The following is a 21,040-nucleotide window of genomic DNA, read 5'->3' on the forward strand; positions in this document are numbered from 1 at the left end:
AAATGTTTTACAGGAAAAATGCAAGTATGAAGCTACAAATTATGGAATTTCCAGACAGGATTGAGGTCCAAGACAAAAAATCTCCCATGGGAAGGATCTGGATATTTTCTGGAACAGCACAGATAAAATTAATTACAGTATTTTTTACCGCCTAAAGATGTTGCATGGTAGTTACATCAGATACTGGGAGTAACAGGCTGTTGAAGAGCTCTGCCAGAATCTATCTGCTGACTATTTGAAATCAACTAAATAAATTACACTAATGCCCTCTGTGCACAAATCAAAGGTAAATATTATTGAATGCTTCAAATTATTTGCTAAACATATGCATACCTCAATATTGTCGTGAGAATTCTCAGTTTGCACTGTAACAGTGATCTTCTCCCACTCTTCCAAATTACTTGTGCTTGGTAGAGATAAGTAGTTGAATTCCACACACTCCTGGGTTACAGTGATTTCTCTGTGATTAAAGTTTACTAGTAGTTTTTGCCAGGATGAAACATTTGCCAATATGAACAGTCCAATAATGGAATTATTATGACGGAACAAAACCGTTCTATTGCGAACTGTAATGGCGTATAAAGTTTCAGATAAACTTCCTTGGACAGCATTAACATTTATGAGAAATCTACTATTGTCTACAGCTTGTCTAAGAATAAAAAGTACAGAGTATTTTAAAGGGTTTTCACTAAATAAATAGTCTTTTTCTGCTAAAAATGGTACTGCTGTGCTATTTTCTTCATTGTGTATGTTGGTTGTCCTTCTGCTTGCATTGGCCTCTATTGTATATCTTTCAGAAGCATTCAATCCTGGCAGATCTAAAAGAGATTTCAGGAAAAAGAAACACCTTCAACATTAAATGATATGGAAAATGAATACAAATATCTCACTTGTACTTAACAGGTTAATTGTCGTCATCCTTAAGTTAGTCTGAGTACATACAGTATAACACAAAACAAAGTAATTGAAGTTTAGATTTTGAGAGGGAAAAACCATGGATAATAACAAATGTCTCATTTCCAGATGTCATTTGTGAAATTGCACAAATACTCATACCTACCCAAAGGAAGGTCACTAGAAACTCTGAGGAGGAGACAGGTTCAAACCCCAAAGATTTTAATGAATGTGTGAAGCTAAACTAAAATTTTAAAGGGGGACGATGAGACATGGGGTGGGAGGAGTTAAAAAATGGGGAACCAAAAAACCCTTACATTGAAAACTAGGGGTAAGAATATTTTCTGCAACAACACATTTCATTAATAGTATCTCTGTAATACTTGATACTCTTTTTCAGAAATAAAAGACAGAAACACGTAATAAAAGATTTGATCAAAAATATAAAAAAGATAAAATTTATCTTTTTAGCTTCATGTTACTTCCACATGTGTGGACTCCTCGTGTGTACACCTTGTTGTCAGTTGTAGGCACGAGTTGTTCAAGTTTCTCTCAGAGTTCTTTTCAATCTGAGCCCATTAATCATAAAAACAAGGAATCTCTATTCCTCCTCACTGCATCCACACCCCCTCAGGTGCACTCCTGCTTTGATTGGTTATACAGAATAATATCTTCAAGTTGGTATTATTTTGCAGCAATGGCTTGTGCAGAACGTTGGGTAAGCTATCAGGCACATGGCTCACCGTAGCTGCATCCTGTCACTGTCATTTGCACTTTTTATCTTCCCCATTATTGTATGATGTGAACAATCAATGAAAGGTTTGCTACTTTCAAGAGAGTCACTAATTTTGGGGGGTCAGTACTTTTGGGATTTACTAGCAGCAACAATTTTTTAATGTTACTTTCGAGTGCTCACTACTTTCAGGTGGTCATTACTTACAGAAGTTTACGATATAGGGGTTTAGGTATCTAAAGTTTTAACTGGAATTGTACTACATTACTTGGATGCGAGGCACCTCTAAAGGTATATGGTAACCTCAACTGATCAAAACTGAGTGATCCAGAATGAATTTGGACATGTACAATTTCCACCTCCAGTCGCTCACTCTTTCATCCACCTGGCAACTGCTGCCCAGCTCCACTCAAACACCCTTTCCAATAGGCCAAAATATTGACTAGCATATTCCCTTCTGCAACTCTAGGAATGATGGGCAGTGCACACTTGTCTTATGGTAGGTGCTGATAAGCCAACTGACCCTTTTCTCCCATCCTCCAGTTTCCACTGCCATTTTCCCTCTCCAGGGAAAAAAGTGACAACTGTGACTTTTGGGATTCTACAGATAAGTCGACATAAATAGCAACATGTAGCATTGTCTAAACAAGACCAAACAATGACAACACAACGTTTTTAATAAAGCTCATAAAAGCCCATCATTACTAGCCGTAATACAACAACAACTACATCTGTGATACATCTCATTCTACTGCACAAGCCCAAAGGGCCTATGACATCATAACATTGTTACATCTCCCTTCTTGAACAAACAAAACAAAGAAATGAAGGGACGGTAAGGTAGGCAATGGATGGAAGGACAAGTGATTAAACAAAACAACTCTAACAGTGTTCACTGTTCAGAACTGTTCGAAAAGCCTTTACACTGGATTGCTAGGTGGTGAAATCCCTGAGGTAAGCAGGTCTCCTAACAATCCTGCCACTTCTAGTAGAGACCAGGGCAGGAACACTTGGCAAAGCTGGCTGTAAATCTGGCTGCAAAACATCTGGTAACTGCAATGCTGAAGGTTCAGGGGGCACCTGGAGTGTGTCCTCAGTAGGTTTCCTGGTGGGGAGTAGAGTTTGAGCATTGACCTTAGATTCCCTTATGTCTCCATCTGGTATCGCTTGAAAGTTCTCAGGAACTTTGTAAAGATGTGAACGGTTTCGGCAGTAGAGCCTACCATCCTCTGTGCGGACTTGATAGGAGCGTGGAACTTCCTGACTACTCACTTGCACTTTAAACCATTTTGAATGACCTGGTAATGGTCAGACCCGCACCACGTCGCCATCTTTTAATGGTTGCAGCTCTTTAGCACCTCTGTTAAAAGAGAGCGCTTGCTTGCTTTGCCTCTGTTGCAAATTCAGGTGCACATCAGGAATGACTTTTGGCTGAAGCAGGTGGCTAGCCATGGGTAGTGCGGTACAGGTTCTACGCAAGAAGAGATGCTGTGCAGGGGTGCTGTCCATTCCTTCTGATGGTGTATTCCGGAAGTCCAGTAGAGACAAGTGTGGGTCATGGCTTGCATCAGCAGCTTTTTTCAAGATATTCTTTGCTGTTTTGGCACTGTTCTTAGCCTTCCCGTTGGATTGAGGATACCGTGGAGACGTTTTAATGTGTTCAAACTGGTACTCGGCTGCAAACTTCTGAAACACAGCACAGTCGAACTGTGGGCCGTTGTCTGTGGTGAGTCGGTCTGGAAGACCATATCTTGCCAGATGAGGTTTCAGCTTGTTAATAACCACTCTGGCTGTCATAGACCTCAGTATATCCAACTCGAAAAAATTAGAATAGCGGTCGGTTGTAATCAAGTACTGGGTGCCATTGAGCTCGAACAGGTCTGTTGAGATGCTCTGCCATGGTCGTGTAGGTATTTCGTGACATTTCAGAGGTTCTTTCTGCTGCTCTGGTTTGTAGCTGTTGCAAATGCTACACCTTGAGATGAATTCTGTGATTTGCTTGTAGATGCCTGGCCAGTAGAAGGCTTCTTTGGCTCTCCTGAAGCACCCTTGAATGCCCAGGTTTCTGGCATGTACTTTATCCATCATGCATTGCCTGAGGCTAGATGGTACTATAATGCACTCACCCTTGAACACAACACCATCCTGTATTGACAACTCTTCTCTGAAGGGAAAATAGACCTGCAACTGGGAGGGTACATCAGCCCTTCTCTCTGGCCACCCTTGTGTGATAATAGGAGCTAATGCATGGAGCTCTGCATCAACTTCAGTGGCACTTTTGATTTCCTGCAAGGTTAGTTTCCGTATGGGCACAGACTCTGCCATGTCTATATACTCAGTCTCAACTTCTGTTGGTGATCTTGTGTCGGCAACATTCCGTACTTCCTCGGTGTCAACTGTGTCTTGTTTAACCAGGGGAAGGTAAGCTTGGCTAAGCGGATCAGCCATGTGCATCTCTGTACCTTTTCTGTAGGAAACGTCAAAGTCAAATTTCTGTAGACGCAACAGCATTCTCTGCAATCAGTTTGGTACACTAAATAGACTTTTCTTCATAATAGACTCCAGGGGTTTGTGATCAATGTAAATAAAGGTCTTTCTGCCATAGACATAGCCCTCAAATCACTCAACTCCAAAGACAATTGCTAATAGTTCCTTTTCTATCAGAGCATAGTTAGTCTCAGTAGGCGTCAGAGCCCTGGAGGCATATGCCACAGGGTGCCCATCCTGCATCAAGCATGCCCCAAGACCACTCCTAGAGGCGTCGCACTGGAGAACAGTCTTCTTTTGGGGGTCAAAGAACTTGAGCACAGGTGCCTGGGTTAGCACCTGCTTCACTCGATCTAGACACTGGCCATGAACTTCTTTGTCCCAGACAAGCTCATTCTCCTTCTTAACAAACTCTCAGTGGTTTGGCCAAATCTGCTAGGTTGGGAGCAAACTTCTGCACGTAATCTATTATGCCTAGTACTCTCTGGACACCTTCCTTGTCCATAGGAGGCGGCATTTCATTGATAGCTTTCAGCTTGTTTGGATCAGCCCAGAGACCCTACAACGATATGATGTGGCCCATGTAGCTGAATTACTTTTGTCTGAACTGTATCTTCTCTGAGTTAAGCTTGATGCCCTTCTGCCGACAATGGTTGAACACTTCTCGCAGGTTTCAGTCATGATCTTTGAGTGCTTCCTCATCGGTGTCTCCTGCTCCAAACACCAGGATGTTGTCTGCTATAGCCTTCTCCTCTGAAACTCCTCTGGGGCTGGGGATACACCAAACGGCAAGCAAAGCCACCTAAAGTGTCCCCAGGGTGTTCCAAAGGTAGTAGCAAAGCTACTTGGCTCGTCCAGCTGTATGTGCCAGAACCCATTTTTCGCATCCAATACTGTGAACACACGTGCCATTGATAACAGAGACAGCACATCATCTATTGTAGGTGAGGGGTAATGATTTCTGTGTAAAGCTTCATTCAGTGGTTTCAGGTCAATACACAATCTAACTTTGCCATTTTTCTGTGTTGTGACCACAAGTGCTGAAATCCAGTTTGTAGGTGTATTGACCTTCCGAATCACTCCAATATTTGACAATCTGTCCAGTTCTTGTTTTAGAGGCTCTCTGAGGGCAATGGGGACTTTCCATGTAGGTAGCTGGACTGGCTGGACATTCTTGTCTATCTTCAGGTGGAGTAGCCCTTCTAGTTTGCCTTCTCCAGTGAACACATCGGTTTACTGCGAAATGTAGTCTTCCACCTTGGGACCTTTCTCCTCCACACTGCTTGACTCCACAGAAACGATATTCTGGCTGTTGACTGTTAGCAGCTGAAGGTGTGTTCGCTGGCCCTCAAGCCCAAAATGGATTTACAATCACCACAAACAAGATGAGACTCAATGCTGTATTTCTTATTGTCTTGGGGTTGACAACTTTGAATCACTTCTTGCCCAAGGGTTTGACCTCTGACTGGTTGTACATTACCAGGGTCACGGGGGTTTTTTCCAATTCACTCAAGCTGTTTTGGCCACAGAGCTTTAACACTGTCTCATCCATCATGATGTTTACTGTTGATCCAGTGTCTAACTGAAACTTTTCCTGGTTTCCATTGACCAGTAGAGTGGCAAAAACTTTGTTAGGGTGACGACTGGAGGCTAATGCATTAACCTGCTCTTTCACTTCAATCTCTGCCACATATTCATACTCCTCATCTTTGGATGTGTAATCCACAGACAGCACTTTCTTCTTAGATTCTTGGTAAAACACCGTAAAATGGTTTGGCTTGCCACAATTCTTGCAAGATGTTCCCCATGCACAGCAGTTCTTCTTAGTGAAGGGATGGTGCCTGGAACAAAACTTGCACTTGCGTTCTTGTGACTCGTTTTGGTTCTTCTCTGGAACCTTTGTCTTTTTTTCAACTGTTTTTCTTTTGTCTCCCTTCACGAAACAGGCATCCTCTTGATCCATCTCCTTTAGCTGCCTTGCTCATGTCTGCGAAGATCTGCAGATGTCTATACATTGTCCTAAAGTGAGCTTACTTGTCTGCAGGAGCTTCTTACGAGCAGAATTGTCATTGATGCCCACCACCATTCTATCACAAATAAGTGAGTCTGTTAATGACCCATAATCACATGTCTTTGCTAATTGTCATAATGCCGTGACATAAGCTGATTCATTTGACTCTTGGTTGAACTCAACGGTTGAACACAAACCTTTCATAGGTCTCATTGCACTCCCCGATGCAGTGTTGTTTCATCTTTTCTAAGATGACTTCTGCATCTTTTCTTTGGTCTTCGTTCTCAAACTCCATAGCATCAATTATGTCTAACGCATCAGAACTGATGCACGTAAGCAACGTGGCTGCCAGTCGTTCCTTATTTCTACCCGGGTTTTCGGGGTCTTTTAGCTGAGCCGTGATTTCATAATATGACCACGCTCAACAGAATCGTTGCCATTTGCCAGGAAGATTTCCAAAGCTTAAATCCATCCTTTCTGGAAGCAGTATATTCACAGGAACAGTTATTAGCAAGGGTTGTGTACCTGAAGCGCCACCACCTTCTTCACTCATGGTAGGCATGATACTTGTACAGAAATATCAACAGAAGAGTTCACAGAAAATACTTCAAAAAAACTCACCAAGTTGGCTTCCGGCCAGGCCACGAGCAGCAGTACTGTGCATTTAACTTCTGACACCATGTAATGTAGTCTAAACGAGACCAAACGATGACAACACAACGTTTTTAATAAAGCTCATAAAAGCCCGCCATTACTAGCTGTAATATGACAACAACTACATCCAGGATACATCTCATTCTACTGCACAAGCCCAAAGGGCCTATGACATCATAACATCATTACACAACATTGCATCACCTAGCCAGCTAGTTTCTTGGCCAATTTGGGTAGTTCACATGGACATTGATGTTCCAATGTACTCTTTTCCCCCATGACTCAGGTCTCCTGTGACTCAGGTTTCTCCCTTATATTTACACCAGTTTAAGGTTGAGTTGTGTGATCATCCTGAAACAATCAGTTGCCTATGGGCTGCCCAGTTTCTGGGATGGCTTCCAAACTGGCTTTGAAAACTCTTCAGATCTCTCAGATCAGCTTCATCTAACATGTCCTTTGCCTTGGAACATCCTTGTGGTAGATGCTCTCTTTCAAATGTAGTTTCCTAGCTCAGAATTGCTGGCCTCTTCTCCTCCCCTCCTTTCTTGCACATCTTATCAGTGGGTTTGGAGTGACCCCAAATGGCAACCAACCAAATGGCATTTGATCCTGCATAGGATATATCATCTCTACTTGGGCATATTGTCAACAGTGTATCCCAAAGTTCCATTCACAGTGCAGAATGTCACATAAGACTCCTTCATTGACAGCATCATGGCACACAGCCATGGTACTTTAATGGCTAAGTTTGATGTAGCTACTGTTTACTGTAATGTGGGAATAAAATAGCACAGCAATTATTTTGTGGACATTGATCTCCATTACAGCTTGCACTCAGCCCCATTTATCTCCACAGGAGCCAAGAGAAAAAGAATTGCACAGTTGTTGGACTCCTTGATGTTCAAATGTTTCTGCTCCTGGTACAGTTTTCAAATTGTCTCCCATTAGCCACCTTCACCTTGTCTGCAAGGTTTGCCCCCCCCCCCCCCCCCCCATGGTCATACATTTTTGTGCCATATGATCAACACATGCTGCTGAAACAACCAGCCCATCAGGCTGAATTTGGATTTTCTGTTGGACTTACCCTGGTGGTGGGGGTTAGAATCAACTCAAAGTAAGTTAACCAATAGGTGCCAGTTCTTTCTTACATACGACCTAGCTCCACCAAATCATGAGGTCTACATCTTGGCTCAACACTACTAGATCACCTTCTGCAGGCAGGATGGTTGCTTGCATCTTTATGGCTTCCTTCCTCCAGCTGATGAGCAGATGTACTTTTTGACAGTACTTGCCAACAGCCTGAACTACTCATCAATTAGGGTTTCCCTCTTGGCAGTGCACTCCCTCCACATTGACTGTGGCTTGCTAATCCATTAGTCATTTGTTGTCAGCTTCAAGGGAACAAAGCAGGTCCAAGGATCTTTGCCTTCCAAGTGCCTCCCTATAACTATTGATCTTTTTCAGACTAATCAGCTTGCCCTGAATTTGGATGTCAGAGACCACATCATGCTACGGGCCACATGGTGTTGTTGGCTTCTTTGGTTTTTTGCAAGCTCAGGAATTCACAGTCAGTTCTACCTTTGAATAAAGTGTTCATCTGTCTGTTAGTAATCTGCAAGCTGACTTCGTGGTGAATCCCTCCTGTGTCATAGTCCACATTTAGTGTTCCAAGACAGACTCTTCTGTGTGCACTCTCCATGTGGGCTGCAATAGTTATGTAGGCCATGGAGACAGTGTGGCTTCTCTTGTGTTGGCCCTTGGTAATTGCCATAAGACGTGTGGTTGTAGCCCTGGGGCCTCTGTTGTTGCATGAAGATGGTTGCCCAGTGACTCAACGTTTGTCCTCCATAGGTCAGTCAATTCTACTCTCTGCAGGCTTTTTTGGTTCGTACTCTGGCCATACCTTTGAAATTGGCACTGCCACCATGGCACCATCTTGGGGCACTCCAGATCACATAATCAAGACGTTGGGGTAATGGTCTAGAAAGGCCTACCAAATTCATATCAGAACAGCAGTCTGCGTCATCACCAGCATTTCCCAACAGCTAAGGTAGCACATATGGCCAAGCCAGGGTGCCTCAGATTTGGCTGTTCTAGGACCTGTGGTGGGTGTCACAAGCCCTCATCATGCTCTGAGTTGTTCTTAACTCAGAGATCCCTTCAGCCTGGTGTATTGGGTTCCATTTGGGAACATCAAGGTACATGGCCTCTGGTTCAGCTTCCCAGTTTCACCCCCAGGCATTAGTTAGGTTAACCATCCTCCACTTGCAACATAACCATTAAATATAATCAATATAATGTAACTTGGTTCATGGCAAATGGCAAGAGCCATCTCAGCATTTCCTCGCATTGAGCATATGTTCTTACTCTTGCAGTTCTAGTGGCACTGCATGCAGGCTAGTCTGGGGTCAGCAGTTCCATGTGTTGTTCATGTTTAACTGTAGCACTTGGGTATTTAGTGGGCATTTTTTCACAGCATTTTGATGTTTGGACATTTTCCCTCCCTATCCCTACCTATAATGTGGTGTTTTCCACCTACTGGTTTTGTTCTTTAAATTTTACACTGATTGTGCTACAGATTCAGTGTGATGGTGCCAGGGTAAGTGGCACATGTGTGGCTCCTGGCTGGGTTACCAGTTGGGGAGGTCAATAGGGTATATCGCCTTGTGTTCAGCTTTGCAGTTTCAGCCCCCAGGCAATGCTAGGGCACCCAGTTGTCCATTTGTGACATAGGCTTTTATGTATTGATAAAAAGAGCCAGAACATGTGTTATGGAACTGAAATTACTCAAACATATTCTATAAACTTTCATGAAGCTAAAATTAAATTCAGTTCAAAGAGAATGTACACAGAAGGGGGTCCTTGGCATTGGAAATTCACACTGATAGGGTGTCAAGCTAGGTGTCTAGGTAGTTAGAGCATGTACGCTTATATGTTTTTCCCAATAAGTAGAAAGATCCACAGACATTGATGCAGAACAGGTAAAATAAAGGGTCCTTTCCAATCAACAAAAACTTCCCAAATTTGTGAAACAAGGGTAAGTGTTTTGGAAATTTCCGGGGTAAGTTTCCAGAAAATTCAAAACTTGTTCACTTTCTGCTGATTCACCAAACATAAACAAGTAGTCTGCATGAGGGAAAAAAGGCTGTTTGCTATTTCTTTTTGTTCCAGAGAAATTTGAGTTTTTAAATATGCAAATTAGCCAAATGATAATGTCATAAACTCAACCAAATTTTGATCAAAGATGAGGAAAAAAGAGATCTCAACCATTTTGAATCAGAAATGTTTGATTCTTTGCAGTATGATTCTACTAGAAGTGCTCTACAATATGAGCTTAACAGTTTTGCTACCATGGACACATACTGGGTTCCAGACGTTCCCGATATAAAAGCATTTTCTCACCACCTGTGGCATTCCATTTTGATGTTTGCTAAATGATGCCTATCTGCATGATCCAGCAAGTATATTAATATGTTAGGTTGAGTTTGTGACCTGTTTAATGTTTTTAGAGTTGAAAATCACTAAAACATTAAAATCAGATTGGATGGGACTGGAAAAGAGTGAATTGCCATGAAAACAGACTGATTTATAGCCATAGACGTGTTGCCGGTAGCCTACCAAGTTATAATGGTCTCTGCTGCAAATTAGAGCTCTATTTATATACTTGATGTAATGTTGGGTTGAGTGTATGATGTCATCAGTCCTCTCCTTGGCACACTTTACACATCTTTCAAACTTAAATATCCTCAGAACTAATGCAAATATTTGGTAATGGTAAATGGCATTTTTAATCTTTCGTGGAATTCTATAGGATAGGCCAAAAAATTCAAGTGGTAAAACATTTGATCACAACATTATAGGACTTAAATGATAGTATATTTATACTGAAGTACTTGAAGTATATTTTATACTTGAAGTATATTTACACTGAACTTAATCCATTAGCAAACCTGTTTGATTAAAAGAAGGCACTTCAGGAGAAACTCTCTTTTCATATCCATCAGCAGTTACAATAGAAAGGAGAAGGAAAAAAGCTATCACAAATCTGTAATAAAATAAAAGTATGTTCAGCAAAAGATCTCTAGCATTACAAAACAAATGCATTAACAATTGCAAAGCAACCATGAATACCAAGGATGATGCTTCTCCTCCTCTGGATTGAGACCTCTTAAAAAATGAAAAAAATCTACAAGGTATTCAAAAGCACACCAAAACATGCAGGAGCAAATGCCAATGTTGTCAAATAGAAAAAGTCATGATCGGGTTCATGACCCTGCAAAATCATATTGACTTTAAAAAGAAGTTGGAGGAAAAGAGCAATTACATCAACAAAAGAAATTTATAAATGGAAAATAATTTAGCTTTACATCAAGGCTTTCAATCACAATTTTTAAAACTTAGAATTTCTCTGCAACTAGGAGCACATGTTTCAAATTTTGACACAATATAAGTAGTAAACACTGTCCCATATACACCCTTTCTTCATAAGAATATATTTCATAAGAATATCTAGTCTGAAATTTGCAAAATTTTGAAGAACATATTTTAAGAACATATTTTACATTGTATTGCAAACTTCTGTGCGTCTCAAAAGAAATCATTTCTAACAACACCAAATGTCGAAAACAAATGGTGCCATTCATGTGACACACTTGAAAGTACTGGTGAAATGAAACCGATGATGAAATTAATTTTCACCAGCAATTTCACAATTTCTCAGAACTTTGAAATTTATTTCCTTTACTTCCCATGGGAAATTGTTTTTGGTGTTATTTCAGGCAAATATTTATATCTTTAGCTTTAAGAACATGCAGAAAGGACTGTAATTTACTTTAAGTTATTCTGTTACAAGGTTTTTGTCCACTAAAAGTTGAAAATGCTCGATTTCCTTTCGGATTTCGTCTTAAAACAATATTCTTATATAAAAAAAGTCTAATTAAATTAATTATCTTTAATTTCAAATTAAAATAATTTTCACCCACATAAATTCAACAGTTCATTACATTTATCAAATTGACTAAGTAGTAACAAATCTAAAACACATGCAAGTATAAGCATTTGCATATTTTTTTCTTTTTATTTATTTATTTTTTTTTTGACTGCATATGTATTGTATTTTTTATGATAGTTGTCCTTCTTCTAGACTAACTTCTGTAACCTACATCTAAAACCATGACCGTGGGGGATTCCCTCTATGCAAAATAGAAACATTAAACGAGTGGCCAAGGAGAGGTTCTCCAGAAATAACATACAAAACCTGGCACAGAGAAATCACACTTCCAGTTGCTATAAATCCCAGTTAGTGCACTCCCGTGTTGAAATTTATCTAATTTAAAAAGCGTGATGGGTCCGGTCCAAGATTAATCTTTCTTGTGTATTTACCTTAGAATTACTATTTGGCTTAACTTCACTTGAAAACAGAGTGGAAAAGTGGCTTACAACATCGTAATGACCATAATGACTTTGAGGTTATCACTGTCAGAGATATTCTTGAAATGTAAACATTCGTTTACCGACAAGCCAGCAACCACTCACTTGCTTTTCTGAAACGTAAATATTCTTACTTCGATCATTTCTATGGAAACTTCTAGTAGACACAAAATAACCTAATACAAAATATCACAAATCAATATAAGTTGTGACAACTATTTTTCAACGCGCGATTGTATTTGCGACACGTAACCCCTGTGTGAACAAATTGATTACACTGATGGCTTTCAAAATACCCATAGCAAAAAAGGGATACAGAATGGGGTTTTGTGCAATGTCGTTCCTACAAACGCCCGCACGAAAGACACTACTCACCTTACAAGTTTGCTAGTGAAAAGCCGACGGAAGGACTTCGGATTTCCCACTTTCAAATGGGCAAACACGTCCTTCTTCACAGGGAACGAGGTAATCATCGCATCCTCAAGGCAAGGCTTACACAAAGGAATGACACTGGATTAGGTTTCTATCTAAAAGGAACTCAAGAACAAAATCTCACTGTGAAAAAAAGCGACATTTCTATATATTTTATTGACAGCTGACGAAACTCGTCACGTTTCGACGAGAACTGTCACGCGGTTCACGGCTCTCGTTGAAAAGGGTGGTCTTTGTAAGTCTACAAAGCTATGTGATGAAACTACCGCGTAATCAGACGGATTAAGAAACGGAAAACACACAATGGTGATGTGGCGTTGAAAGAAACAGCTCTTTCAATGTACCAAGCGATTCCACACTCGTTTGCTTGTGAGAGAAAACTATCTAGCTTTCCTATACTTCCGACGTAGTAACCTTCCTGAACTAAAGTTCTAAGACTTCTGCAGTCATCAAGATGGCACTTGCACATTATATTTCAAATAAGACAATCTAAGAATTCAAAAGAAATCTTTCTAAAAGCACTCTTTGAGGACGAAATTGCGCCTACCTGCAGTTTTCAGTCTGGAGAATACTGCCGGCCTCGGTATTTTGAAAAACGCTGCACGCGATCTTTTTCAGTGCAAGCCATGCGTCAGGACTGGATCCAAGTGGCTTGACTGGGTGTCAAAGAAAGACTACAACAAGGCCTTTGTTGCTTGAACAGGGAACACCTTTGTCCGCTAATATGCTCTGTCGGTGTGCAGGTTCGCAAAATGCCGACAAAATTGTTTCAAACGCCTTTAAGTTGTTTGAAAGGAGACCAAAATTGCACACTAAGTTAAAGAAATTGAGCGGGTTCCATAAATTCTACGCTCAATAACAAGGACAAGGACAAGAAATCTTGGAGGGAAATGCAATCCGTGTGAGGGCTGCGTGACAAAATGTCACGCAGACGTCTGGTACCAGCTGAAGGAAAACTTTTGTAAGGAATTCCGCTGAGCCACAGCAAAATTTACAAGATTATAAATTTATCTACCTATATTTGGAAAGATATAAAATTTTAAAATAAGCGAAAGCTACAATATTACCCATAAATAAATTACCTATAAGGTCAGTCCGTAGAACTAAGCTTTTTTAGAGGATCAGCAAAGGTTCATCTTGCTGAGTATAAACTTATGAAAAACTTAAGCCTGAGATTTTGCACATATAAAAAACATGTCCCAAGAGTTTTTGTCTGTCTCTTCAATTGCGCCCTGTGGGGTATTATAAAGCATTTATTTTTTTCCCGCTCAAAGTCTTTTCTTTTCTTGTCCGAAGAAATAAGTCGGAAAAAAAAGACTAGTAGTAACTCGTAGACTATAATATTTCTGGCTAACCTGAGCTCTACGCCTATACAGCTACCTCTTACACTTACAAATACATAAAAACCGGCAGCATCATTTATTTTATATGTAAGTTAAATGATTAACCTGATTTCTAAGGGACATAAAAAGCAGCAGGTAAATTTTTAAATACAAGCAATAAGGCTTAGTTTGAAGACAAATTCATAAGGTTCTTGGCTCATGGACTAATAAAATACACACTGTGCGGTTGGTCTATGATACAATAATATCATATTATGTGTCTTGAGACTAATATGACTGAATCTTTCTACCCCTCTTCTTCTAGAGGCTTCTTTCGCTTCTGTTCCCGGCTTCTAATGCCCCGGGGTTATGTCTGACCGCACAACTGAAATTGATACAGGGCCGAGCTGAACAAACTTCCTGCCTGGATATCTTGTTGTTCGACAAACAATTTGCACTTTTGTTTTACAAGAATCTTTATTTCTAAGAACATAGAGGCTGAAACTGGCGAAATTTTAAGAATATGCTAATAATATACCCAGGGCCGATATTTTTGCGTGTTGACGGAAAATGAAATACAATAAAAACACGAAATTTTACCATCGAAAAGTATGGTAAATTCCCTCTTTTGAAACATACTAGCTAACAGAGCGATAAAAACTGCGTATAAGGTTATTATATATTGTAAAAGCAACTGCGCAATGTAACACGATACAGACGTCATACAGTTTTTCCTGGTCACATCCGTTTTATTTAACTGAAATATATGTATAATGCTTTGTAATATGAGAATGTACACAGGAATATATTTCCCCTAAAGTCGGCAGAAAACAAGACTTTTTTTGTATTCAGTCTGGGTATGAAAAATGTACATTCTTATAAATATATAAAAAGAGTGTATCCTTGACGCGTTCTAGCGGCGATACAAACCAAACTCCCATGCGTAAGTCGAGGAAGTCATCGCTTTACCGCTTTACTCTATAAAATGATCTCTGTTTAGAGCTATCTCAGTATTTTCTAGGACGCTGGGTAACCTTGTGAAAACACGACAACTGTTTAAAAATTTACACCTCTTTTGGGGACGAACATAAATTCGAACCACACCTACAAGACGACATATGGGGTTCTTCCTTTCAAATTATCGACGATCACCTCTGTCGCGTTATATGTTACTACGTACATTAGTTGCAACATACAGGTCAGTCATTATATGTGTGTGTCCTGTGTAAAACTCGGGCCAAGCAAGTAAACAGTTTGCTTTAACTACATGTAATGAGAACATCGTGGTACTTCATCGCAGACTTCCACAAGTATTGTACCTAACGGTTGCAGTTCTTCATAAGTCGGTGCGCCGGTCGATTAATATGTAAAACAACCCCGTTCCTCCAACTAAAACGAAAAGAGTCGATTAGAAAAACCTTTATCGGCCTCATTCCACCATGGGGTTTAAATCAAGTACTGTTATGAATGGGGGCAACAGAACCACAGGTCATTGGACATTACTGACGCCTAAGAATACTGACAAAGAATGTGCCCCTTTATTTTTCTTCTGTGACTATTTATGTGTCAGTTGTATAGATCAATTCTTTATTGAGAATAAAGAGGTCTTGGGATTATATTTTTCTGAAATCAAAGCTTCACAGAGTATTCCTGAGACGGAACTCAATCCTCGATGGGTTTAGTATTTCTTTCGCTAGAGACCAGATTTTATTTTCAACGCAAAATGCAGCTATTTTTATAGATTGCAGAGCTTTTGCACGCGATATGACGTCATTGCTACCTTAGTTCAGCAACTCTCTGTTAGAAAAAGAAATAATTATTGCATTTAAGTAGTGGAAACAGTAGACAAGAAATTGTAGTATCTCTGCGGTACAAGGTTTAGTAGCAAGCAGAGAAAGGAAGTAAGCAAAGATCAGAAATGAAACAAATGTAGGGTACAATTTTATCTTGTTCACAAGCTATCATAGGACCTCCTGTAAATATTCAAATTTTATAAGTACCGTATGTCAATTAGTGTTGCTATTTTTACTACTATCCCCAATTAGTCTATCTAGGCTAAACACATAGACACTTAAATAAAGGTTTTACTTTTACTTGCTTACCTAGAATAAAAAAAAATTTCAGTCTAATTAATAGCAGAGGCCTCTGTTTGTGAATTGACTGACAACACAATCGGGGGCCTTCATAACACTTGCCATCGTGCATGAGTTCTCGACAGGATTTGCGATAGGATCTGGGTCATGATCATAAAGAAAAGAGGCAAGATCGGAAACTCGTTCTGACACTAATGAAGGACCGCAAAGGCACACACAGAAGCACAAATGAAGTCTTCGTGTATTTGTCTTTTCTGTCTACGGGAAGAGAAAATACCTGAAGATAACCAAAACTGTGATAATAAACCACAAACAAGTACATATGGCTGATTGTGAGCGATAAATGTTACAAGAATCGCAAGTCACGAAACGGCTTGCAAAGAAGGCTTCTGTACCGGATAACACTCCGTTGAAATGTGGCAATGTCCAATATAGATACCAAAATGTTGTCACTGTGGTAGAAGAAACCGCCTCGAATGTAAATGAAAAAAGCGTGGCAAGCACATACCTAGGAAAGCATAGACAGAACATCCTTTCTCCAACAACAGACATCTCGAGTACATATCTAGCATAGCTTTTGCCGCGAATAAGCAACCATTTGTTCTCTCAGACAGTAAACCATTTGACAAATATTTGAGAGAAATCTGTTTTGAGATCTTGATGATATCCAGCAAATACGCACAAGGGTAAGAAAAGTAAAATTAGCTAGTGGTTACATTTGTACATTGGATTTTCAAACTCAAGTGCTTACTCGTGATAGTCGATAAATATCGGGCCGAAAGGTGTTATCGTCAAGTGTGTCTTAACACCATAAAGTGTAACAAACCAAAGGTCAAGCGGTAGAAAATCTTTGTCACGAATCCGGCACAAAAAAAAAACAATATAACCTGTCCTCCAAGTATATAAAAACGGACTGACCTGAAACCCTCAAAGAGAAATTCAGTCTACGTTAGATACGAAATTAGTGGAACAAAATGAAACATTGCCTGATGCGACAAGACGGCAATATTTTCCCCTCAGCTAGTCAATACAGTAAACAGCTTCTTATTGTATTTAACTGATGTCAGTGCCAGCAACCTCTATAACGTATACCGATGAGTTACTCGACAAAATCACTAACACGATGGCTCATATGAAAAATCCTGTTGCCGCCAAAATAATAGTAGACCAACTGATGCTGGTAAAAAGCAGGCCTGACATGGCAGAGCTCCGGTAGAAAAAAAAAAGGCCAGTGGCATGGGAAGGCGAGTCCCCAGATTACTGGCAAAGGTCTGTTAGGGCGTCATTGTTCCCTTGGGGCATAAGACAGAAGTCTTGGTCAAAAGATCAATGACATGATTTTGAAAAAACTCTAGTGACGATTGCAACCAATGTTTAACCCCATTAAAGCTTGTTAACCTCAACCACCATTGCGACAACAACACTCTCCGATGGCAGATTCCAGTAGCCAGCGTCAAAATCTGATGAAAAGAGCTGGGATTGAATTTTTCCTCCGCGAGTCACAGCCCTCGAAGTTCTAGTACCATGTACCCACTCAAGTGTCACATGATGAGCAATATCGTTAACAAAGCTAAGACTGAATACTATAATCGGCCAAGATGCAAAACTATTAGTCGAGCAAACACGGAGCAGTTTCTTTCCACCACGTACCAACGAAAATGCTGCCATTTGGCTTCAAACTCCAGAAATGCAGTCTGTCTATCCCGTCAGCTAACGTTTTGCTCCCCGTATAGTAATCTGTAATGAGCCGGTCTTGCAATTTTCTTCCTAAGAGCATTGAAAATTTGTAACAGACACTGGATCGAAACAGATACCGTAAAGCTGACGGGTTAAAGCTAAACCGACATTGATCGTCGAACTCGGAATTTTTCTCCATTTCTAAGATCGATGAGATACGATGGCCTGTAACAATGGTAAGAAATCTCGTGCTGTGGTCGTGGTTCAGAAATAGCCCTGTCATGTCTGTGCCAAAAGTGCCGTAAAAGCGAAACATTTTCGGAATAGTGTAGTAATTTCGGACGATTCTGGAAGACAGATCTTTTCAGGACGTTATACCAGCTTTTCTTAGCGTATCTGAGGACATTCGCTACGATATCTATGTTGGCCATGGTTTGTTGAAACCTACCTTTTAAGAGCCTGCCTTTCACCCATCGTTGACTTTGGGTATTTCATTACAATACTGTGTAATTTCGTTCGTTTCGTTGACGCAATAATACGGCTCTTCTGTTTTAAGAACACAAGCGGCGTCGGCAAGCAGTTATGGTTGGCAGTGAGAAGTTTACTTAATGTAAGGTCGTGTTTATAAAAACACATGAAATGTGTTTTTACTATCAGATGTAAACTGAAAAAGATGTTATTTTAAACGAGTGTTAGATTGTGATTTCCGCGCCAAAAACAAAATTGTATGATGACAGTTTACCAAGGGAACACTTCACTGACCACTTCATTTACGGTTTGGTTGACTTGTAGTGCAATTGGGAAGTTCGTTGTTGTTTCTTGTCGATACTGGCTCGCCGGGCGATCAGTTTTTCAGTTTAGTGACGCAGAAGTCGCGTAGCAATTCTGGATATTAACCAACGAGTTAATCAAGCGATTTTACAGAAGTTCTTTATACCACGTTAGACCAGCTAGTAATATTCGAGAAAACAGGCGACAAGTCCATTGATGGGCAAATGACAAATAAGGTATCAACATTAGTGCGAGCCGAACAAAATGGTTAAAACACGCTATAGTTACAGTTCATCAGTTCAAGTACAGGTATTTATGCCTACACAACTTGCATGTCGTTATAAAGGACACCAAGTGCTTGTTTGAAGTCCATCAGTTCACTCTCGAGTTTACCTAGTGAACAAGAAGTAGAATACGAAGTGAGTGAAGGGGGTTGGAAGTATACCTGTAAGGCATCCGTAGCAGAGATAATCTGCCGGGTATTAGGAAAAAGGGAGACAACTGCTAGTAAGGGAAAACGAGGAGGAAGGTGTACGGCCTGAGATCTACAGCAATATGGCACGTCGTTTGCAGAAAGTCGCCAATGGATGAGGGACAAACAGTTGTTTGCAGAAAGTCGCCGATTGATGAGGGACAAACAGTTGCGGAAAGAAGAAAAACATGTGTGCATCAAGATAAAGTTTTTAATAGATCGTGGTATCTCACTCCTCCGTTTACAGAAATTAAATTACGAATTTATACGCAAAAGACGTCAGCCCAACTGAGACACTTGTTTGTTTCTGGAGTCGTAGGAGTCGGTGGTTTCTGTTATTTTTTAAAGGTATATTGCGTTTCATATGCAATCTAATTAGGATCACGAACTGGTTCAAAACAGCTGTGTGGTTCAGTAATGATGAGTTGATCATAAAGCACGCTAGCCTCCCACGCAGAGGTTCTTAAAAAACGATGGTGCGATGAGGCGGAGCCTAAATAAGGGTCTGCATAGGAGGCTAATTACCAGTCCTTTGGTTGCTTAGTCGGCAAGATCAAGCTCATCGTCAAGCTAATCAAGTTGTCTATTGCAAAAGCGCTCATGGAATCATGAGGCTATTAATTTTGTGTTAGCACCTTTGCACCCTTCGTGCATACCGCCTGGCCATGCACGGTGTTGCTTGTAAAAGGTCACCCCTAGATTTAATTGATTGTACATCTTGATAACATTTTTTAATTTCATCCACACGACACGAAACCAGCATGTTAACATGCATCTATCATTAGCAGTCGGTATATATATTATCATAGGTAAGATGTGTTCAAGATGAATAGCATACTTATTCTTTCTAGAACTGCAAACAACTCCTGAAGTTTGTCCTGGATGGTTTTGCTATGCTTCTCGTAAGTTTGAACGATGCTTTCTTCCAGAACACTGCAGGAGGTTTTGATTTGTTCCTCGAGGGCTTTCTTAAAATCTAAAAGATCAAAAAAAAAAATAATAATAAGATTTTGTTCACACTGACCCCTTTTTGGATAAATAAGAGTTATTTGAAACCATATCCCTTTCTAGATGTTTCGATTTTAGAGGCAAGCCTATTACGGGAGCAAAAAATAATCAACAGCAATTTTAGCACAAGTAAAAAGTTTCGGATTTCAAATCTAAATAATTTCGTTTTTCGGCTCTTTCGACATCTGTTTTCCCGTGTAGCACTATAACATATGGAGTAAAATGCTGTGTTATATAGTGCTTGAATAAGAATCAGTGACAGAGAATTTTTCCTGAGAAATTCAAAACCTGTAGACTAAGAAAATTGCTTTCTTTTCACACCCTGGCTTGCCCATTGTGAACTGTTACTGCTCGGCCACGTAGTGAAGTTTTCGTAGCAGTGGGTCTTTCATCTGCGTAGCAGGTGCAAAAGAAACTATGGAGACCTTCTATGGGGTGAGATGTTTGGGAACGTGTTTAACAGCTTGCACCTTATAATTACCCTCGTGCCTGTCTACGAGATTTTTGCAAAAATATCTTCTAATATACAGGGCTCGAAAAAAGTGCCGTCCCATTGCCCCGGACAAGTAGATTTTCCTTCTGGGCAAGTAACTTTACATTCTCACTTGCCCAATGGGCAAGAGACCAAGCAAGTCACCCGCCAACTTAATCATTAAAAGGGCAAACTAAGACTTGCCGTGGGCAAGCAAAACTTGAGAGATACTTGTCCCAAGGGCAAGTTGGAATTCAAGTTTTTTTCGAGCCCTGATATATCCAAGTTTTTCAACCTCTGGCAGTTAAGTGCGGTCATTCAGATAATGATTACTTATGTCAGAAATGGAAAAATAGGGCTCACTGAATTCGTTTCAGAGATATAGCATATGGAAAAATGCTCCGATTTTGCCTGAAAATTGATGCACGTAACTCAGCATGGTGTCTGGGGTTTTTAGTTAGCGAATGAGTCAACAGAGGCAATTACTTGGGCAAAACATATATTTTGTATAAACGAGTCTGTTGCAGTAATTAGATGATTTCGTTCCATAAACGTTAACACTAAAGAGTTACAGAGCGCAAAGG

General features: G+C 40.2%; 2 protein-coding genes across 5 annotated transcripts in view; both read right to left on the reverse strand.

Annotated features, from left to right (window-relative positions):
- The window catches only part of LOC145489609 (uncharacterized), a 40,940-nt gene extending 27,268 nt beyond the window's left edge, over positions 1-13,672 (reverse strand). The window contains exons 1-4 of one of the 4 annotated variants that reach the window (XM_081468624.1): positions 13,189-13,672; positions 12,585-12,700; positions 10,730-10,824; positions 334-818 (exon numbers count right to left, since the gene is read on the reverse strand). In XM_081468624.1, coding sequence (XP_081324750.1) covers positions 334-818; positions 10,730-10,824; positions 12,585-12,682 — 678 coding nt within the window. In that variant the 5' untranslated portion in view covers positions 12,683-12,700; positions 13,189-13,672. Of the gene's footprint in view, positions 1-333; positions 819-10,729; positions 10,825-12,584 lie in introns of all 4 variants that reach the window. The other 3 variants (XM_081468609.1, XM_081468616.1, XM_081468632.1) reach the window with 3 other exon arrangements.
- Positions 13,673-16,766: 3,094 nt separating this feature from the next.
- The window catches only part of LOC145489643 (synaptonemal complex central element protein 2-like), a 9,031-nt gene continuing 4,757 nt past the window's right edge, over positions 16,767-21,040 (reverse strand). Inside the window, exons 3-4 of the mRNA XM_081468671.1 lie at positions 19,815-19,952; positions 16,767-18,897 (exon numbers count right to left, since the gene is read on the reverse strand). Coding sequence (XP_081324797.1) covers positions 18,824-18,897; positions 19,815-19,952 — 212 coding nt within the window. The 3' untranslated portion in view covers positions 16,767-18,823. The remainder of the gene's footprint in view (positions 18,898-19,814; positions 19,953-21,040) is intronic.

The sequence above is a fragment of the Orbicella franksi genome, chromosome 1, assembly GCF_964199315.1.
Source record: "Orbicella franksi chromosome 1, jaOrbFran1.1, whole genome shotgun sequence".
Classification (NCBI taxonomy): Eukaryota; Metazoa; Cnidaria; class Anthozoa; order Scleractinia; family Merulinidae; genus Orbicella; species Orbicella franksi.